The sequence below is a fragment of the Parasteatoda tepidariorum genome, chromosome X1, assembly GCF_043381705.1.
Source record: "Parasteatoda tepidariorum isolate YZ-2023 chromosome X1, CAS_Ptep_4.0, whole genome shotgun sequence".
In the NCBI taxonomy this organism is placed as follows: domain Eukaryota; kingdom Metazoa; phylum Arthropoda; class Arachnida; order Araneae; family Theridiidae; genus Parasteatoda; species Parasteatoda tepidariorum.
Window position 1 is genome coordinate 18,821,766 of NC_092214.1, and position 22,887 is coordinate 18,844,652.

At 27.2% G+C, this 22,887-nt stretch overlaps 1 protein-coding gene across 3 annotated transcripts in view; it reads left to right on the top strand.

Annotated features, from left to right (window-relative positions):
- Nucleotides 1-339: 339 nt before the first annotated feature.
- LOC107443983 (protein kinase C-binding protein NELL2) overlaps nucleotides 340-22,887 on the top strand; it is a 119,722-nt gene continuing 97,174 nt past the window's right edge. Inside the window, exon 1 of one of the 3 annotated variants that reach the window (XM_016058023.4) lies at nucleotides 340-934. In XM_016058023.4, coding sequence (XP_015913509.1) covers nucleotides 799-934 — 136 coding nt within the window. In that variant the 5' untranslated portion in view covers nucleotides 340-798. The remainder of the gene's footprint in view (nucleotides 935-22,887) is intronic. The other 2 variants (XM_016058025.4, XM_071187308.1) reach the window with 2 other exon arrangements.

The following is a 22,887-nucleotide window of genomic DNA, read 5'->3' on the forward strand; positions in this document are numbered from 1 at the left end:
ATATATATATATATATATATATATATATATATATATTAAACAACTAAAGTTTTGAGAAAACTCAGCAATTATTTTCATTTTATGAGAGGTAAAATTTTCTTCTCTAATTAGAGTTGCAGAAAAAAAGTTATTATATTTTTTAGGTGAATTTATTGAGTTGGGGAAAAAATATATATATAAATCTTCGGGGTTAAGAAAAAGGAAAGAATCGGATATTGAAAAGAATCGATTTGTCCCTAGATATGAAAAGTCGACTGTGCCAGCTGGTTGAGTGGCGCCCTCTTACGACATTTCATATGAATCTCCTTGCTTCATCAACAATAACGGAAAAATTCTTTTAAGTTTTTAAAAGCAAATAAAACTCAAGTTTACGACTGCTCCAAACATTACAATTTAAGAGATATGCTTCCCCATCTCTTGCTATTCTTCTGAGCGAAGTCTACCGGCAACCGGCACTTTGCCATCTCCAAAGGACTTCCCCGCCTGTACTAGTGGTTCTGACGAGTTGTTACGTCATATCGTAGACTCCGGAACTCATCCTCGAAACCTCGTGTGTCTACCTCATCGTAACTCTGTGCCGAAGTGTATCGGTGGAAAAATCAGTTACAACTTTTTTTCACCGGTTTGTGCGTTAAGTGGAAAACAAAAATTCAGTTTATGGCAATATTATTGTGAGAAACAAATGTGCGCGAATGACAATTTTTTCAATTTTTCTCTGAATGTTTTTTAAAGAGAAAAGGGGGAAAATGTTTCGAGTTTAGTTATGCATTCTAATATTTATTTAAAAAGATTGCCTAAATGCAGACGGCAAGGATTGTGGCTTTTTCCCGCTTTACAGGCCCGCTACACGGACTTTTTGAAAGTTTTATAAATGCCTTTAAAATGGCTATTTTGTTTGGTCTGATTACACTGGAAGCCTTGCTATATACAGTCGGTGAGTTTTAAAAAAAATTCTTTTTTGTTTATATAATTTCATAAGATAGAAATTTAAGAAACACAAATAAAATCAAATGTCATAAACTCTGTAAGAAAATAAATATAGAAATCAACTGCTCTATATAGAAACTATCATTGGATTTGAGTATATATTTGTTTTTGTTTTTAAAAAATATTAGTATTTTTTACAAATAATTTAGTTTGGTTTTATGTTTCAAAAAAATCTTATATTGTAACTTACAATTTGTACTTTGACTTAAGTGAAGTTTATAAAAAGTTTTAAGAAGAAAACTGAACTTCTAAATGTATTTTTCGGAATGTAATATTTCGTACGTAGATGTATTTGATCTAGTTCTGTATTGATAGCATTACAAATTCAGTAGGAAAAAAATTATTTTAAACTGTGATAAAATTGATTCAGTTTATAGATATAAATATTTTCTAATCATAATTAATAATTTCTGGAACTTATTAAAGTTTTAAATAAACTATTCCCTAATTTTGTGTAATTGCAATATTAAAATTTTTCGGGATGTAATATTTCACACGTAGCTTTGATCTAGTTCTGTATTGATAGCATTACAAATTCCGTAGTAAAAAAAATATTTTGAACTATGAAAAAAATGATTCAGCTTATTGACATAAATATTTTATAATCATAGTTATTAATTTCTAGAACATATTCAAGTTTTAAATAAACTATTCCCAAATTTTGTCTAATTGCAATATTAACATTTTTCGAGATGTAATATTTCATACGAAGCTTAGATCTAGTTCTGTATTGATAGCATTACAAATTCCGTAGTAGAAAAAATATTTTGAACTATGAAAAAAATTATTCAGTTTATTGACATAAATATTTTATAATCATAGTTAATGATTTCTAGAACATATTAAAGTTTTAAATAAACTATTCCCAAATTTTGTCTAATTGCAATATTAACATTTTTCAAGATGTAATATTTCATACGTAGCTTTGATCTAGTTCTGTATTGATAGCATTACAAATTCAATAGGAAAAAAATTATTTTAAACTGTGATAAAAGTGATTCAGCTTATGGATACAAATATTTTATAATCATAGTTAATAATTTCAAGAACATATTAAAGATTTAAAATAAACTATTCCTTAATTTTGCCTCATCGCAATGATTTAGTAAGAATAAGTTTTGAAAAGATATATAGCCACGTGTAAACTACAATTGATTCTGTTAGAGAAAAAGTAACTTATTTCCCAGAAACTTTATATATATTGTATACTTTGTTGCCCACGATTACACATTTGATCAGCTTGAGAAAGGAATTTTTGGCGCCAAAACGTTTTCGACTTTCATCAACGTGCCTTTTAAGAAAGCTGCAAAATGAAGTTTCAGTATGTGTGCATGCGTATTAGAAAGTCATGAAAACAAGGAAAAATTCAAAAAAAAAAAAAAATTTAATTATTTCAAACAAATCCTTGGATAAAAAAATTATTCTCATAAAATAACTACCCTAATGCTAAATATTACTACATTGCTATTCAAATAACTTATTCTATTTTAAGGGCTATGTACTATGCGAAATAATATGCTAAATGTTTGATATGTTTTAAATTTTTTCAATTACTTTCAGTTAATTTCTCTCATTAAATTGTTTTTGAAGCTATAAAATGCTTTTGCGATCGACAATTCAATCTATGTTCTATTTATATTAAACTGTACGCCTGCTTTTTAACATTATATATACATATATATACACACATACACACACATACATATACANATATATGTTTATATGGATGTCAATCCGGACTTCAGTTGTAGCACCCTCTGATCAGATTATGTAGAGAACGAAATATAATTTAACATATTAACAGCCCGGTTCAACAGATTCCGGCGCATGTGAGGTACAGTCGAGTTTTTAATAACTATGATTTTCAATTAAATATTATTTAATCAGTAGTATAGAGTATTGTATGCAATCAATACGAACTATGTGTTTGCATACATATTTATCATCTCTCCAATTTTGTATTTATTTTTCACATATAAAAAGAAAAATAGTGGGATTTTATAGCTTAGAAAATTTAAACAGTGCCATTAAATAAAGCTTAGTTTAGCTGAGACAACTCGTGTCTTAATTGGAAATTGTCCAACTGTTAGGAGTTTTTTTATAGAGCATTTTAATTTCGTGTGCAAGTGTCAGTTTACTGAATAGCTTTTCACAAGTCATTACTTTTTTTCTCTTAAACGTTTCAATTTCTTTGCGAATTTACTCAAATTAAGCTATACTTTCTAAAAGTTAGTGAAACATAAATTTTAGGAAATACTTTTTCCCCTTCATTTCAAAATAAGTCGATTGCTAAACTTCAGCTTCCGATATTAGCTCTTTAAAATACAAGAGAAATTATGGTTATTTAGAGATGCATGTTGACCTCAGTGGAGATGCATGTTGACCTCAGTGGAGATGATTGCTGACCTCAGTTTAGTTAAAATTAACCATGTTATTTTCAAGGTTCACTGAAAATAATTATTCAATGTTAAAAGAGTATGAGAAAAAATATTTGTATTTTAATTCTAAATAGTGACAAAGCCATTGTTGATAAAAACATTTCTTTAAATTGTGATCTGTAAATGAGGAGCAGAAAGTGATAACCAAATTGAGTTTTTCATTTTTTTCTTCATATTTTTACTGTATTTAACTAAATTCATATATAATGTTAACTACTTGACCTCATACTTCAATCCATTGAGGTTAGTTTCTTAAAATGTTTTGAAACCAACACACTTGAAAGAAATAGTTTTCAGCATATGTCTGATATGATAAGCTATTCTACTTTAATCTTAATTCTGTGTTCATTAAAATTGGACGAAGTTGTTTGAAAATTATAATGTTGAGGGGAAAATCATTATCCTTGTTCATTATTTCTCGTTAACTTTCTTCATCATGTTCGAGGACCCATGTAAGGAATGCAGAGTTAAGTTGCATTTCATTAACAGGCGTTCGCGTTAAGCTGAGCAGCATATTTTTTATCTAAACTAAGGATACATATGGAATTGCATATTCGTATGAAGAATAAAATCTTTATCCAATATCATATTAACATTTAAATGCCTCCGAGATCATTTTATCGTCATACTGATTACTTTTTTTTATAGAAGTTTTGGAATGCATAACTCAATTTAAAACTGCACGTAACTGTTAAACTTGAAGAATACAACTCTAGTATAAGACGTTTTCTTCAAGTTTGTAATTGTTTAATTTGAGAACTGCGAATCTCATTTTTACTGGCGCAGATACTTTCACAAAATATTATAAACATTCATGCTTAAGCGTAGCTATAATACACAAATTAAAGAATAAATATATTTTTTGGAGAAATATTTTCATTATATTAAAAAAAAATACCTGTCTTAAATTTAAATTTAAAAAAAATTACTACAAAAAAAGACACACGTTCCTTAAAAATAATCATTTTATTGAAATGAGTAGGAATATTTTGCATAAAAACTAAAATTTTTAAACAAAATTTTTTCATTTCAACCGCAAAACCAATTTTTTAATGATTTGCAAAAACTAATATTTCTCGTGACTTAAAAACATATTTTAAGAAAAAAGGTTTGTGTCACTATTTCTTAAAATAATATGTTTAGTTTTCGAGTATGAATACTCGAAAACTAAACATATGAAATAGCTTTAACTTACGAAAATAATTTTAACTTTAAAATAGCTTTAACTTAATTAAACGAATAATAACTTTTTATAATTAAACAAAAAATAACTTTAAAAAAATAACAATTTTTAAGTTTTTTCGAGTATATCGAAAAAACTTGAAAGAATTTTTTTTTTTTAATTATTTTTCTAGAATTTAAGGCGTGCAATTCTAGGACAGTACTTTTGATTAAACTAAAGTTTGCTTTTAAACATACAAAAATAATTTTTTTGAAATTCAAACAGGAAAATTATTTTTTATATTAAATTAAATAATGATTTATATTTTTTTGATAAAATCTGATCTACTTTTTAATTAAAATTAAAAAGAAATTTACATTTACAAAAAAAAATTTTTTTCAGGATTATTTTCACAAAATATTACAGAATTCACAAAACGACTTTTCCTAAAAATAGATTCCACAGTATATTAAACTTGCAGAGCCTAAGACTAAAAATTAAATTCTTTCAAACTTCAATGCAACAAATGAACTAATTTAATGAAATATAAACTAAGCAAATAAATGTGACGAAGTATAAACTAATTTCTTTAAAATAGACCGTAGTAGGTAAAAAAAGTTTTGCTACGTTATTATTATATTCTATTGTAGATAACATTAAGGTTAGATACGAAAACTGAACTGCGATGAAAAATAAATACCAAACAAAACCACTGATTTGACATCAAAACTTAGTCATTCATCTTATGAAAGGGGGTGTCTTGTGAAAAAAATGATTTGACCTAGGCATATAAAAAGAATTATATTTTATCTCTGAAGCACATCTATCGTAAAAATAAAATCTCCCAGTCGTATAATAATCATTTTCATTTTTCATCCCATAGCCTTACTATCATTTCTCAAAAGTGCACCACATCTAATGCGTACACTTTTTCAAACAATCATCGCAAGATATAAAACCTTTACTTCAATTTCATTCGAATTTATATTTTACAACCGTATTATAACTCCCTTTTAGAACTTACAATTTTATTCTTAACTCTGCTATTGTGTACAACATAACTTCTTTGTTTATCGACAAATTTGACATGAAGTGATAGTAAAAATGTATTAAAAAAGCAAGTAAACATATTGCATCAATTAAGAAATGGCAGCTGGAATCTGAAATATATGTTTTCTTCCTTCTATACAAATAATATCTAAGTAAAAAATAGTATATCATTAGACTTTGATGATTGCATGGCTCCTAGGATCCATCATATGCATGATTCTGAAAACAATGTATAATTAAGTTCCATATGGAACAGAAGTTTATAACTTGTAAAATAAAGAATTCGAGAAGAGAGATATGAATGAACGAATGATAAGTAAACTCTACGCCATCCTATCGCTGCCAAAAAATAGCAAAGTTAGAAAATTCCTGAACTTATCAGAAAATATGGTATGCTTGACTTCAAACCACTTGTGTGAAGAGAACGGAATTCAATACCCATACGACACCGAACAAGATAAATCTTGATCCTAGCTCTCCCACTTTTCTTAATCAGTATGTATCCGTAAAAGTCTATAGTTACTTTTGAATTCATCTCCTAATTTGAGAATAAAGTAAGTTATTATTATAATATCAAATAATAAAATGAGGTATTTATAGCGGGAAAAATTCCTATTACGCGTTTCTTCAATTTAAAATAATTCGTAATTTTTTTTTTACAAATTAATATATAATTGATAACATAATGTAAATATGTAGAGTGATTTATTTTCTAACAGAAAATAAGTAAATTCAAATATTTTTCTATTCGTATGATTAAAATTAAGTACATTTATATTTTAATATAATAATTTATTATAGTTGATAGCATTAAAAACTTTAAAAGAGGAATAAATTTATGAATGAATGCTGTAGAAATGTTATTATTTATTTATTTTCATTAGAAAATGATTTTTTGGAGAACAAAAAAAAAATTTATATTTATTAAGTAACTATATTAAAAAGTCTAAATTTTTCTAAATAAAAAAGCTTTTATTAAATTTGATTTATTTAATTTTCGAAACAACAATTACAAAATTAATTAATATTAATTTCTACCAACTCATTATTATTTTATACTCATTCAAAAATTATATAGCTTAAACTAATTCTTTAATGAGCATTTATTATTATTTTTAAATAATATACAATGTTAAAAGCATAATATTCTTTAATTTATATTAAATAAATGAAATCAGTTACTTTTGTTTTTATAAATAATACTTTTTTAATATATGCTTTCTTAAATCATTTATTAATTCATTTGAATATACACAACAAATATAATTTTCTTTTTTATTTAATAATACAAATTAATTANGATTAAAACTATGTACATTTATATTCTAATATAATAATTAATTTATTATAGTTGATAGCTTAAAAACTTTAAAAGAGGAATAAATTTAGGAATGAATGCTGTAGGAATATTATCATTATTTATTCATTTTTTCTTTCCAAAATATTTTTTTTTTATAAACGAAAAAAAATTACTATTTCTTAAATATCTATATCTAAGTCTAAATTTTTTAAATAAAAAATCAATATAATTTGATTTATTTAATTTTTAAAACAACAATTCGAAAATTAATTGATATTAATTTTTACCTACTCATTATTAATATTTATTTTATACTCATTCAAAAATTACATAGATTAAACTGATTATTTAATAAACATTTATTATTATTTTTAAATAATATACAATGTTAAAAACATAATATTCTTTAATTTATATCGATTAAATATATGAAATCAATTACTTTTGTTTTTATAAATATTAGACTTTTTTTTAATATATGATGCTTTCTTAAATCATTTATTAATGCATTTAAATATGCCCAACAAATATAATTTTCTTTTTTATTTAATCATAATGCAAATTAATTTTAAATATAAGTTTGATTAAATCAACTTTTACTTATTTTATAAATTTATTTAAATATATAATTATTATTAAATAATATTAATAATAGTATTAAAACTATCTGTATTAAATTTATTTATATTAAATATAAACTAATTTTATAGCTATCAATTCATTCTAGTTCCTACATTCACACATTGGTAGTGACATCAAAGTGACTACACGTGCATGATAAATACCACTACCACACGGAAAACGAAATACTAATACCATGAGGGGCAGAAATAATTATTTAATAACGGTCTAGGATTAAGAGAGAACATATCGATGAAATTAAAAGATGATATCAATATCAAATCCTTTTCTTTCATACACGTGTTTAGAATACAAAGGTATAACTTATTTACACACATCTTACCAAGCATTCGTAGGTCAGTGGTTATAATATCCAACTACTAACCCACTTCATAATATACGATCTCTCCAAAATGACAAAGCTTCTAAAGTATTGTCACCCTGATCAAGTAAAATAACATTAATAAGTGTTGCCACCACCAAAAAATAATAAGTAAAACATTTAAAAAGCAACAATAAAAAAACGAAATTAAAATTGAAACCACAGTAGGACAGAAATAAGCTAATGGAAAGAAATAGGCAGTTAATGACGTATTTCCAGATGAAAACTTAAAAGTGCTGCCACCCTCAAAAAGTAATAAATTAAAATATTATTAAAAAATGGAACTAAATTAAAAACTGAAACCGAAACTAAAACTCACGTGGGCAGAATTAAGCTGACTTCCGGTTTATGACGTTTTCGTTTTCCATCCACGGAGAAATAAGCACCCTTTCACTTTCTATGATGACGTCACTTCCGTCCCTTAGATCTCGCTTTACACTGCTCTCCTATCATAAAATTTTAAGAAAAAACTGATTTACACTAAAACTTAGCTAAATTAAGAGATGAACCAAATATCTTTGGTTTAAAAAGCATTAAAACAGATTTTTTTTTAATGTAAGGAACTAGGGACACGTGAAGGTGGGTTATTCAATTTTTAGATTTCGCCAGTTTTGTTACTCGCTTTAGGGTTAATTTGTTTTGCCACAAACCGAAACTTTAATTTCGTTATATTTAATATAATACTGTGTTTTTAAGAATACAAATAAGCAAAATTAATAAGTTCATTTAAACTGTGTTGAACAAAAATTGAAATTATAGCTTACGTAAACTATAGTTGAAATTACTTTTATGTAGTATGACTAGGAAGAGATGTCAACTTGTTCCTGACAGTGGATAAATATTTTCGAGGGGTAGTCCTTTAATGTGTGATTCTTTGTTTAGTAAATTATTCTCATAGGGTTTTTACTCATTACTTTCATGTTATGTGACACGCCGCTTTCTTTCAGTTAAGTCGTGTTGAGACTTTAAAAAATTCAAAAATTAACCGAAAATCTGCACATTTTTTAAAAAATATTTTGGTGAATCTGGAGTAGTTTGCTTGTCTGACTAAGAATAATAATTTTTGAAAAAAAAAAGGCAAAACATAATTCATACTTTCATACTTAAAGACTAATAACGGTAAACACGAAACTCATGATGTGATTCAGAGGTAATAAAATTTTTACAACTAAAAACAAAACTTCGTTCCTTTGTGGTGATTGGGTAATTGATTGAATTAGATGTTTGATATAGCGTAATGTATATTACAAAAGTTTCAATGTGTATGGTGATGAACAAACATAATTAGGATATGTTCAACTAACGGTCAACAATAACTGTTGTACAATAACAATTGTTGTTCAACAGTAATTGTTCAACAATACTTATATAATGTAATACAATACAATAGAATGTCTTAAAGACTGTAAGAGTCTTTAAGACATTCTTAATAGTTATTTTTATGCATGATGCTTGTTTTTTGAAAGTTAATAAACATTTCAAGCTTAGATGTCAAGATTTTACTTAACAGAATTCAAGTTTGAAATTAGAAAACTAACTATTTTTAAATGGCAATTTCCTTGGAAATTTGGTCATTTTTAAATTTTGTTTGCATTTGTCATCTGAGAAGAAAAAGAAAATTTAAATATATATTTTAAGACCAATCGGGAAGAACGGTTAATGCCCGTTGCTTAACATTTCTATTGCATTTTGAAGATTACTAAGCTTTGAAAAATCAATGAGATAAATCAGTTTGCCCAGTGAGTTATTACACTACAAGGATGGGGCCTTACTGTGAAAAAAACCTTTTCCTTCCCCACGCAAAATCGTTTTTTCTTCGAACCACACAGTTTTTATGGACATTAATCGTTCTTCCCTCCTAGTCTTCAATTTTAATTAAAAAACCAAAAGTAAACTTGATAAACAAATTACATATTGAGGTTTTTTTCTTTTGCATGATGTAGAATCACTTTCTTCCTTTTTAATTTATTAGAAGATACTGCCAATGCCAACTCTTCTTCATAATTAAAGCACGAAACTTTGTACGTACAGTCACAGACGAAGACACAATAACACTTTATAACATGTATTGCTTAAACTCTTAACTTTTTGAAGGACTGTTGTTTTCAACTCTAATCCCAAAGTAAACAAAATAATGCTAAAATTCATTTAAATTAATTGTTATATTAGAACCAAACTGAAACAATTTTAACAATTCTGGTGTTTTATTTTCAAAAGAATGTCCTGCTCTCAATTCCAATGTTATCAATAGTCAAGTTTTTCCGGACTCGCTAAGCATTTTGAAAAATTTAAGTAAAATAAAGTATATAACAATTTAAAATCCCATTGAGGCTAGTACAAGACATGATTTTAATTTTTCTTCAGTTTAAGTTTTAGGAAATTGAATGTTTTTGTATTCATAAACAGCTAGGAAAAAGCAAAAACATGGATTAGTGTACAAAAAAATTATAGATGGCATTTTTTTTTATTTTGGTCCCTATTAAAATGAAAAGGTACCGAAAAGAAATCTTTAAAATTTAAAAGCATGATATCAAATTTTGTTTCTTAAACTTATGGTGTAAAGTATCATATGATGATATATCATTCCATTTAAAAGGTACATTTTCTTTTTAACGAAAGATGCCATCAATAATAAGTTTCTAAATTGATTTAAAATATGTCAGTATGATGATATTATGAAATTATTTTAATTTATTTTTTACGTGTTGTTTGGGTGTCATGAATACAGTTTTATTTCAGAACAATACAAATTTTTGATAATCCACAATAAGTTATAAGATTGGATTATAACTTGTTTTAAATAATTCTCTTAAAACTTTTCTTTTAGAAGGTAACAAAACAGGCCTCTTTACAGCCTACGCCAACTTATCAATAAACTCTGTTTCAATATTTACTTAATGCAGCTTTCTTATGCTACTCAGAATATAATGTCTTTGACTTGTAAAAGGTCGTAATCAAAACGTACGTGGGATAAAACACGCACATTTGAAACAATATCGCAAAAGTCTTTAAAAATATTATTTTATACTTGGTCGCAAAAGTTTCCTTCAATAAAAGTATGCGTTTGTTTTCACATAACCTTGTCGTAACTCTTGTGTTGCTTAAAAAAATTCAATAGTTTTCAAAAATTTGTCATTTAAAAGTATTTGTTATGAAGAAAATTTCATTTTAATTTTAGTTAAACCATTTTCAAAATGTTTTATTTCTTGTTTGATTTATGTTATTTAAAAGAAACATTGCACTAAAAAGCGCCAAAAATAGTTGTTTTAATGACTTAAGCTTTGATTTTATTAGTTTGAAAACTTAGATTTTAGCTAAAAATTATGCCAAGCTTAAGTAAAGTTTTTATTTTAAACATTCAACAAACTCCTACAATTTCGTCAGCCAAAGGTTTGAATTTGCATAAAATTCAAAAAATTTCCCTTTTGCTGCTTATTTTTACAGAAAACTAAACAAATATATATTGCGTGAAAATAAATAAAAGTAGCAATTTATTTAAGTTTAAGCAAAAACTAAAGATTTGTTTTATGTAAATAAGCAAAAAATCATTTTTGAAAAAGACAACTTCTGTAATATTGGAAAAATTAAATTTTTCTTTACGATTTCAGACAGCTCAGTTATAAATTTTAGAATCAATGGCTATGAAAAATCTATTATCTCAAAACTTTGTCATGACATAGTGATTACAGCACTGATTTCCATAATTCAATGTTAAACTAACAGTTAATATTCTGTCGGGTTTTCTGTCAGATGCAAAATTTGTCGTAATTCTGTAATGTTGAATTACTTTCAACCATTGAACTATTTTTTTTTCAAATCTGATGAATAGTTCCATTTAACAGAATGGGAAAAAATAATGGTAAGGTCTAGGAGTAACGAAAATTGTTCTTGTTACTACTAATAAAAAAATTTTTAAGTCACGCAAAATATTTTAAATAACTGAAATTCTTGCACTTTTCTGATGGGATGGATTCCTGTAAATATTTTGTTCATTGGATTTTTAATTTATATTATAAAATGAAATAACTTCCCTGAGAAATAAATAGTGCACGTAGTACTATTTATATTTGAGGGAATCAACGGTAATGTACAGACACAAAGTAATTGTTTTGAGTAGTACGATGCTAGAACCATTAAAGAAAGTAACTTGGGTCGTAATATTTTACACCTATGTTGACTACTGCTAACATTAGTAAGCAATGTATATAGTTTTATTGTTTTTATGAAATGAAATTGTCACTCCATGATTTGTTTTGGCAGCATCATAAAAAAATACCGTTAAGAAGGTTAAAAGTTCTTCAATCCAAATCTGATTTATTTCACGTTAAATAGGAGTCAGGTGAACAATCAATAGGGCTGTTTTTATATTTTATTTTTTGTTTCTTGAAGCTCTTAACAAAGCCTATTAAATATAGCATTGTACATTAATTTCCTAAACAATTCGCGTACCCACGAAGAAAAAAACGAAATTTTACATACGTAGTACAACGTTGATATAACTAAGTGATAAAAAAGTCAAAGCAAAATAAGCATTTACTGCAGGAAAAAATGCAAATGAATCGAAGTTTTAGTACCCTGTTGGACCACCAAATGCATGTTGCGATACAATTTAGCATTGCAAGTCTATTATGGTGTCTGTTGCGTCTTGTTACACAGTCGCTGTAAACTCGCTTCTAATTCACATAAACTTGGAAACTGTCCAACTTTCCGTCCCAAATGATCACAGACCTGCTCGTTCGGTGGTAAATCTAGGGATCGAGCAGCCCCAAGGAAGAGTGGTAATATAGCTGAGACAGTCCTGTGACAACCTTGTTATGAATGGCCGAGCAATGCCTGTTAAGAAATAGTTCTTCGAAGTCGTAGCATGAATGAAAACACATGCGGTTCAAAGATGTAACAAACGTACTGTTAGGATGTCATGGCACCGTAAATCAATATTAAATGTGATCGTGTGTCATATGCGATGGCACCCCATACCATCACACCAGCTGCAGGAGCGGTATGCTGCTATACAGCGTAGACAGAATTGAAGCATTCACTGCTGGGTCTCCACTTTATTCATCACTGCCCAAATTGAATCTGGATTTATCGCTGAAGATGACCTGGTTCCATTCGGTTGCAGTCCAATCCCGTTGAACATGACCAGACTCCAACCGGAGGCAACGGTGGGTGGGTATCAATTCTGTGTACTCTGTTTCGTGGCACTCCGCGCCTACTGTTGGTTGTAATAGTTGATGTGATGATGTTGAGTGTCCTCACATGAGACGCACAATCACCCTTAATATTGATCCAATGCGACATGCCGTCCGAGCGGTTTGTTCGCGACATCTTTTAACCACATTTGTTGCCTCTCATGGCTGGGATCCTAGGAGCCATTTTCAACAGGGCAAAGCTCGGCCTCACACAACAAAGGTGTCACAGTACAGCCTCCACCACAATACCACCATTCTCTGGCCTGCTCGAACCCTAGATTCGTTTACGGTCTAGCATCTCAGGGAGCACTTGGGCTGGCAAGTTAGACATCTTTCGAGTTTAATCAAATTAGAGGTGCATTTACAGCCATTATTGAACGAGATGCAACATGACATCATAAGGGACTTGTAAGCCTCAATGCCAGACCGCATTGCTTCGTGCATTCACGCTAGATGTGGTTCAACAGGGTACTAAAACCTCCATTCATTTGCATTTTTTTCTGCCATAAATAATAATTTTTCTTTGAACTTTTTTAATCATTTGCTTGTATCGACGTAGTACTTATGCATGTATAATACCGTATCATTCTGTTGTTGTTGTTACTCATCTCCCTGGTGTAGGAAAGCCTACACCAGGTCCAAAAGACCCCGTCGCCTGAGGACATCGAAAATCTCGTGTCCAACCAACAGCTGCTTCCAGGAGCCGCCAATTCTGACAATAGAATTTTTTTCGGCTATAGAGTTTTTCGTTTTATTTCAAACACATTTTTTATTAAAAATTATTTCACCAATAATTGAAAATAAATTAATACACTTAAAGAATTGGAGATTGTAGTAATTGTAAAGTTTTTAAACTTATATTTTCGGCACAAATAGACAAGAAATGTCATTTTAAAAAACTCTTTTGCTTTGAGCAAAACTAATTTCAAATTTGAAATCTTCACACCCGAATTTAGCAAGATCAAGTATTTGTATAACTGTAACGAAATAATTGTTGTCCAGTGTTAGGTGTCTAAACAGTCATGATAAGAATCATGTCAAATATTAATTAAAAAAAGCAAAAAAAAAATTTTTTTTCCCGTATATGGTAAGTCTTTTATTAAATTTGGTTTACATAACTATTAATTATTTTTCATTTCATTAATATTGTCTCTGCAAATGTTATATTAGTATCACAGATGCAACAAGCTAACTACTTCTTAAACATAAAGTAAGGATTGATGAAAATATGATACGAAATGCATTAGAAAAGTTTTTTTTCTCTATGAAGTTGAATAAATAACATTTTTAAGAAATCATAACTCAAATTAAATAATTTTCATTTGTATAACTTTTTTCAAGAATGCAGACATATCAAGTTTCGCACATAGGCTACTTTTATAATTAAGCACACAATGTATTTTATTCATGACAAAAGCAGGTTGAAAAAAGCGTAGTTTGATAACTTAGTAAAAAATAGAGTAATTTAATTGTATATTCAAGTGCATAATTGTATACACTGAGCGTATACAAGTGCATAATTGTATATTCAAGTTCATTCTAATAAGTATTCAAGTGCAAAAATATACATTTTAATTGAAGGCTGTATGAAAATAAACTAAAAAGAATATCGTGTTCTTATTCTGAAAATAGTTGTTTGTGTACTTTCATGGTTAATATGTAAAATAACATTTTTCCTCACAAACGCTATTATTTTCGTTTTTTTCGTAATCATGCATATTATTAATTACATGGTTACCCTTTAAAACAATTTTTTTTTCACACCGACAAATTCAACAATAAAAACTAAATGGAATTTTATTTGTGTTTGCTGATAAAATTTTATTTGGTTTTTATTATTAGATTTTCCAACTATTCAGATTCTATAGTTCTGCTATCAATGTTTTCATCACTTTTCTACTCATTCTAGCACTTAAATGAGTACCATTTAGAACTGTAGAAGTGATGCATTTAAAGCAGCTGCTACCAAATTTTAATTTCAATCTAAATATTCCCAAGCACGTTTGCGCATTCGTTACGATTAGTTTGCATTCAAAAGTGCACTAAAAAGTAATAGCATTTATGGTCACATTATGGAAAGTGGTTGCTATATGCTTAAATTGTGATTTTGATTTAGCGCTGCGTGCTTACCTAATGAAAAATTATATTTATTTCCTGTAAAAGTTTTCTTTCATCGTGGGAGACAAAAATAATATATACTAGTTTTTCATCCTTATAGTATATTTGCATAAACTGATTTATAATTTTCCAACAAAGTAAGCATTACTGTTTTATTTCAATTACGTGATCATTTAAAAAAAAGATTTGTTATACTCACTAGAGTTCAAAATTATTTCTCTTAATTTTTTTAAAAATTTGCTATATTCTTAAATTATAATTTATTCTTAATAAAAGAGAATGATTCTTTAAACACTATATATAATAACGCTATAATTGAAATTGTGATGCTAAAAATTTAAAAGTTTATTAACATTAAGAGAAAAATGTTTTAAATCTAATTAGCTATAGTTGATTGCTTATAAAATCTTAATTTATATAGTTTTTTATGGCTTTGATATGCATATAGATGTCTCAACAAAAATATATATGATCAGCCCCATACCATTCCTTTTAAAATTAATTTTGCTGTGAATCATGTGAAATGTGTAATATAAACTGATACTAAATGTAAGCCTCATTATTTTATTTTGCTTTTCAGAGCACGAGAAATAACTTAAAAATCCACCACTCTTAATAAAGAGCTTAGTTTCTACTTTCTCTGTATTTTGTGTTCGGCCGTATTTTTAATTGCCAACCAAGGGGGCTGAGTGGTTAGCGTGCCTGTCAGCGGTTTCGAATCCCGCTCTAGGCATGGATGTTTCTCTCAGTGTGTTGTCCTCTGTTGTTTGTGATGTATGAATGTGGCCCACTCTATGAACGGGTATGTGTGGCGTGTGAAATGTTGCTCGCGTCCGTGACTTTGGTCTCAAGCTGCTCACTTGGCAACGCAAAATGAGGCCACCTTCCATGGCGAAGAACTATAATTTCAGTGACTGCCGTTAAAAAAAAATATTTTTAACAGAAAGGAACACTTTGATAAAATACTCACTAAGTTTTTCTATTTTCTAATTTTATTTTTTCACTTAAGGATAAGAATTTATTGAACACGAAATATCATTAAATATTTGAGCTACTAAAACAGCAATTTTATGATAATTCATTTTCAAAATTGAAAGTTCTTGCACTAGGGGAAAATTTTTTTTTTTATTTAAGAATTTATTGTTAATACCGACTACTTTCCAACTTATTACACTGATTAAGTCTCTGTCGGAGCTTCGCGTTTGATGAAATACAAGTTTTAAGCTTTTTCTGACCACTACATGCAGAATTTAAAATTTTATTTCTCCTAAATAGAATTTTTAATTAATCAAAGCTTAGAAAATTTTTTGACTAGCTAGAATACTAAAATTTCACCTGGTGCCTAATTCCATTACAAATTCAGATAAACTTACTGCCATTTTATCACGAATCTAAATTTTTAATCACTTTTCTACTAAAAATAGATCAAAATTAAGAATAAAAATTCTGTAAAGTAAAATATCTAATATCTACTATTCTCAAGATTTAAGATTTAATTTTTATCAGACCTAAAAGGAAAAATTTATAACACCTTTAAAAATTCGCCTTTTACTTTTCGAAAGCAATGCGCCAAATGATTTTCAAAAATTTTATACCCTATATTCATATACCCCTCATATACCCCTCACTTTAAGTTTCATAAAGATTCTTTTCAGCCTGCTTAAAAAACAGGAATTCTAAAGTGTTTATTAAGGAACATTTCTATAACTAAAAGATAATAATTATCTCTTTTTTTTTATTCTGAGTAATTCTATTTCTTTCTATTACCCTTTCTGTAATATTTTTCTTATTCTGAACACTATTTCAAGTTATTAAACTAATAAAAATTGTTACAACATTCAAGGTATAGTCAGAAAAAGGGAATTTCTCTTTCAAAAACTTTTCGAAATATTTCTTTTTCAAATATTCGTTAATAATCTTTCAGTTCCGTGCAAACTGAATGCAAAACTGTAGAAAGGATATAATTCAAGTTAATTGATATTCATTATGTAATTTTTTGAAATGTATTTCTAATTTTAGATGAAGAGTAGATTTTTTCGATCTCCATATATCTTAAACAAAAAGATAAATCAATCATGCTAAACACGGAAGCTAAAGAATAGCCAAAGCATGTTACGGAAATGAGATAAGAACCTATTCCAAAAGAGAAAAATTAGTTTGTAAGAGAAACAAGCTCCCTATTTAATGTTCCTATGTCTCTATATTCTATTGAAAGTGAAGATGAAATATTTTGGCGACTGAAATACAATTTCCAACAGATTGAACAATCTTGTACTCATTGACACATCTACATAAAGTATAATAAATCGTCAGGAAAAAACACGAATTGGAGAAAATGTTTTATATCAATTCGTCGGTGAGCTTTTTATTGTAGATATAGTTTAAAATACGGGTCTAAGAAAATGAAAATCGCAGCAAACACGTATTTTATAGAAAGGGGCATAGCTCAAAATGCGTATTTAAGAAAAGGGACTTTATTCAAAACGCTTTTTTAAGGAAATAAATACAGCTCAAAATGGGCCCTTGAAAACCAAAACCAAATTAACCAATATTTAACTACTGAGAGTGGAACTTCCTTCTTTTTCTTGCTTTTTTTAAAACTACGCATAATTATTATGAAGGAAAGTTCCAGATTCTGGATTATGTTGGCTATGTATATTACAAATGTAAATTTTCCGAGAATCTCTTTACATTTAAAATTCTGAACGATGAAGTGGCTTTTAAAAAGTGACATTCCTACAATATAAATGTACTACGATAATTATAAATTTAAAAGAACCATGCCCGTAACAACCTTGAACCCGTTTTAAATCTAACAATTTGAACCCGTAACAACCTTGCAAGAACAACTGCAGCTAATAAAAATAGTTAAAAAAAAAAACTAATTTATAAAGAAAATATTTTAAGTGATCTATGCAAATGGATGACATAACCTCGAGTTTTAATTGGATTCATCAGTTTATTTTTTTAATAAAAGAATAATACTTATAGAAGAAATTTAAAAATCGGAATCATATATATTTAATAACATATTGTCAATTTTCTTAAATAAGCTATGCCCATTTTCTTAAATAAGCTATATCCATTTTCTTAAATAAGCTATATCCATTTTCTTAAATAAGCTATATACATTTTCTAAAATGGCTATGTCTATTTTCTAAAATGGCTATGTCTATTTTCTAAAATGGCTATGTCTATTTTCATAAATAGCAATGTCCATTTTCTTAAATATGAATTCTGAGCTATGTCCAAAATAGAAAGCTTGCTAACGGTAATAAATAGCTATGGAAAAGAAAACTACAAAGAAAATGTTTTTTTTTTCTGAATTAAAGATCCTGTTTCAGAACCAGCTATGTTTTTACAGGAAAGCCAAAAACATCTCAAGAATTTAAATTTGGGTAAAAGATTGGGTATTTTGATTATTGTAATGATTACTTTAAGACAACATTGCTCTTAGAATTTATTTTTTAGTTTTCATGTGAAGTATATTGGATTAATTTTTTTATAGCCGACTCTTTTATTCTCTGATGCTATAGATTGACTATCATATTTTATAAACCCATGGTTACCGTATTTTGGGGTTCAGCTATTCTTTGAGAAATAATAAGAAAAGAGCACTTCAATTTTTCAGAATTGTTAGTAGTTATAAGTTATCTTGAATTTGTTTTTAAAAAATGCAAAGAAAATCTGAATTTTTGTATAAAATTAAGTATTTTTATTTCTTTTAATTTAAAAAGAAGTTTTCCTATTGAAGTCACTTAATAAGGCAAACTCCTCTTAAAATTATTACCATTAAACCGTGGAATTGTAAAAACTTCGAATGAAATTAAATCAAATTGGTTTAAAAAAAACAACAAATGCATCAATCAAAAATCGAGGCTTTTTGCAGTGCAAATTATTTATTAATATATGATATTTGAAATGTGTATTCTTGCGTAAAAAATTTTCTTTGACGTATAAAATAGATTTAAGGTAAGGTTTCATTGTTCGTAAAATTTACTTATTAATCATAGATAACTAAAAACGAAACAAAAGGTACATTTAAGGGCAGAAAAATTTTAAAAGAAAACAAACATAGTTTCGTTTAAAATGAATTACATTTAATTTAAATTTGTTAAAGCATGTTTTTAAACATTTAAAAAAAATTTAAAATATGTCAGTAAATCTTTTTCAAATTTTATTATACATATTAAATAGGAAGAGTTCATTTTTTAAAAAAATGCAAATTTATAATCTATTTTATTTTTAGAAAATAAAAACTTATCGATTTGTTTTGGCGAATTTTCAATATTTGTCGGAATGTTCCAAACGCCTCTCGCTCTTTTAATAGAACTTTTCAACCGAGCCGTTATCCCATTTTTTAATGGTATCTACTACTTTTTTATCACTTGGACCATAAATTTGAATGTTTTGTTGACTATATATAATCGCGTTTGTTCTATTCACTAACGATTGAAAAAGAAGCAGAACGCAGTTAAGTACTGTAGATTTGGCTCCAGTTGGCTCAGTACCAAGAGATTTGACCAGACTCTAAGGCGCTCTCTCTTTGAACAGGTTTTCTTCTTGCTCTTCCGAGACACTTCTCTTTGGCGAAAAGGAGTTTCACTTGGTAGAACTATTGTTGCATCGTAATTTTTAGAATGAGTGCCAATGAAATGAACTTTCCACAAGACTTCGTTAAATGCTAATTGTAAATTAAGTTAAATATTGTTTAGATATTTGTTTTATACTCCAACAAAGTCCATTTTATAAGGAATATTAAGTTTTTTTTCCTTTCATTTTTCTAACTACTTTAATTAGTTAGTTGAGTGTTATTATCATTTATTTATTTATTTTTTCATCAAGGTTTTTTCAAGGGTTTGGATGAAAATACAATGCTTGCGTAAAAGTATCATCATTTTTGATTCAGCGTATTTAAATTTTGAGTTATTAAATTACTTAATCTTAAAGCTCAAAACTAATTTTTGTAATAAAAAATTACAGCTTCTGACTTAATTATTTTCGGTTATTATTAAATAAATCAATAAAATAAAATGCCGATTAAAAAATTAAATTTTTCTTGTGATTATATTTAGATAAACCTTTTTTTATAGTTTTGGTAAAGTTTGATTACTTACCTAATAGCCACACACTGAGAATAATTTGAATGTTAAGAATTTAAATAAAATTAAAACTTGATGTGTTAAGGAAAGCGTGTTTTAAATCAAGTTAGAATTTGTAACTTAACTTAACTATTAGTAGAGACTTATTAATTGTATTCTTAAGGAATCATTAAATCTCAATCAGTATTTTAAACTGTTAAGTGTAATTTTTTCTGTACTAATGTTGCGTAGTTTTTTACGTGGATACTGTCAAATCTGAAAAATGAAATTTAATTATTTTTCAAAAAAATATTACATGAAAGAAGTAGAGAACTTTGAACAGATGTGACAAAATTTGTTTAATATAATGAAGGAAATTTTCTAAAATTAAAAAAAAAATCATCAATATTACTATTAATCTGTTTTTGAAATGTCCTGAAAATGAACTATTAATCATAACATGGGCACATAAAACAATTATTTTTTAATGTCTACTTTAATTTCTTAATATTTCTTATTTTATAATTTGTAAGTATAAAAAATATTTAGTAACTTTAATTTTAAAATATGTATTAAAAACTAAACGTCATCAATATTTCTTCCAGCACCAGTTGTCAGTAAAAATTTTTATACACATATTAAACTCGTATTTTATTTAATGCACATTTTAAGATTTTTTAAAAGATTTAGTATTTTCTTTGATAATTTGTTATTTTTAAGTAATTTTTATTTAAAACAAAATTTAAACTATATGTATGAGTTCTATCATTACTCTTGTCATATATATGTCATGAAAGACAGACTTTCTTATTTCATTAAAAATATTAGACTCCACTGACAAAACTTATCTAAAATTCATGAGATCTTCACTCTAACAACTGCATTCATGACATTTTTATCGAATCCAAAGACCCTCTATTTGATAGAATAATTTATAAATGATTTATTAGAAGTGGAGAGTGATTCAGACATCAAAAATATGCTGCGGATTCGGGAAGTGCGGAAATGTGAATACAATCGGGAATACCTTTATGAATAGCTTTTACTCTCTGCATAATTGAGATGGAATTCTGAATTACTTCATAGGGGGCTCAATTTTATGAGCAAATATTTAAACACTTGGTCATATTTTATTCACGGTGACACAAATGACAATGAGACAGGCTGCTTTAAAAATGTTTTATTTTGATACGATTCGATTTCGCTCGTATTATGAAAGATGATTAAAAATAGGGAATGTGGACATTTCTTTTTCCCCTTTTTTCCTTTTGATTGCATGTATGTTAAAAGGAACATTCCGTTAGTTATTTATTTAAATATTAGCGATATTCTGATAAGAGATTCTAAGATTGTTTTAAATTCACTTTAGATTAGTTTTTTAAACGAAATTTTCTCTTACTTAAAATAAGAAAAGTGAACATATATTAAGTTTTTACAAGGTTTGATATAATAACAAAAATTAAGTCTTTTTTTATTAAATAATGACCAAAAAGTAGAAAAATCTGAGCAACTGAAAAAAGTACAGAGTAAGTTCACAAAATAGTTTTTTCTTAGTATAAAATTTAATATTTTTACTGAAAATTGCTTTTGGAGTTTTTATCAGCATAGTACTTGTATCGTATATCATGGGGGAAAGACAGATTATACTGTGAAATACTGTCAATATAAGTCAAACGCCCCAAAAAATATGCGATATGTAGTTTTGCAGAGTGTATTACGATTCTAAGATTTAAAACTATATGCATCAAAGTCAATGGATAAAACTTAATCACTCCTCATAATCCAACCATTCTTGTTTCTTTACCATAAATTAAAAACGTTGTCTGTTTAGTTGATTACAACCAGGAAAATACAATTTTAAATAGTTTCCAACAATAACTTATATTAAAAAAACAGCATTTATCTGATTGGTTAGTTTAAATTTTTTTTCATTAAACTTTTTTAAAAATTAATATATTGGTTGAGTTTGATAGAAAGTTTACTTATTATAGTTAAATTTTTGCGGTTGAGTTCCACTTTTTTTTTCAACAGTAACCAACACCAATAACCCAAAAAAGTTTTTTTTTTAATCTGATTTTATTTTTAGCTGATTTATAGTTAATTCCTTTTATAAAAAAAATTATTAACAAATAGGTATTGGTCAAGATATTTCAAAAATTATCTGTTAAAAAAACAGCCAACACTTGTCAATGTAAGTGGTTTGAAAATTTTTCTATATTATTCAAGAAATGCTATTCGTTTGTTCGCGTGGCTGTTTTTTACATGACAGTTTTATTAAAATAAGAAAGTTGTAATTATACACAATGTTATAATTTCATACATTTCTTTTATACCCATAGTTAAAAAAAGTTACACTACAATGTTAAATAAATGTAATTTGAATTAGGTTTTTGTTTCAGTAGGAATCAAGCTATCGACATTTCATTTACATTTAAATATCCTACCCTGTAGTTCCAACATTGCTTAAAAAATTAGGTTTAATTTTTGTCGAAATCAATTGTATTATTTGCAATTTCACATAATCTTGTGATATTTCTTTGAATTATTGAGTATTGG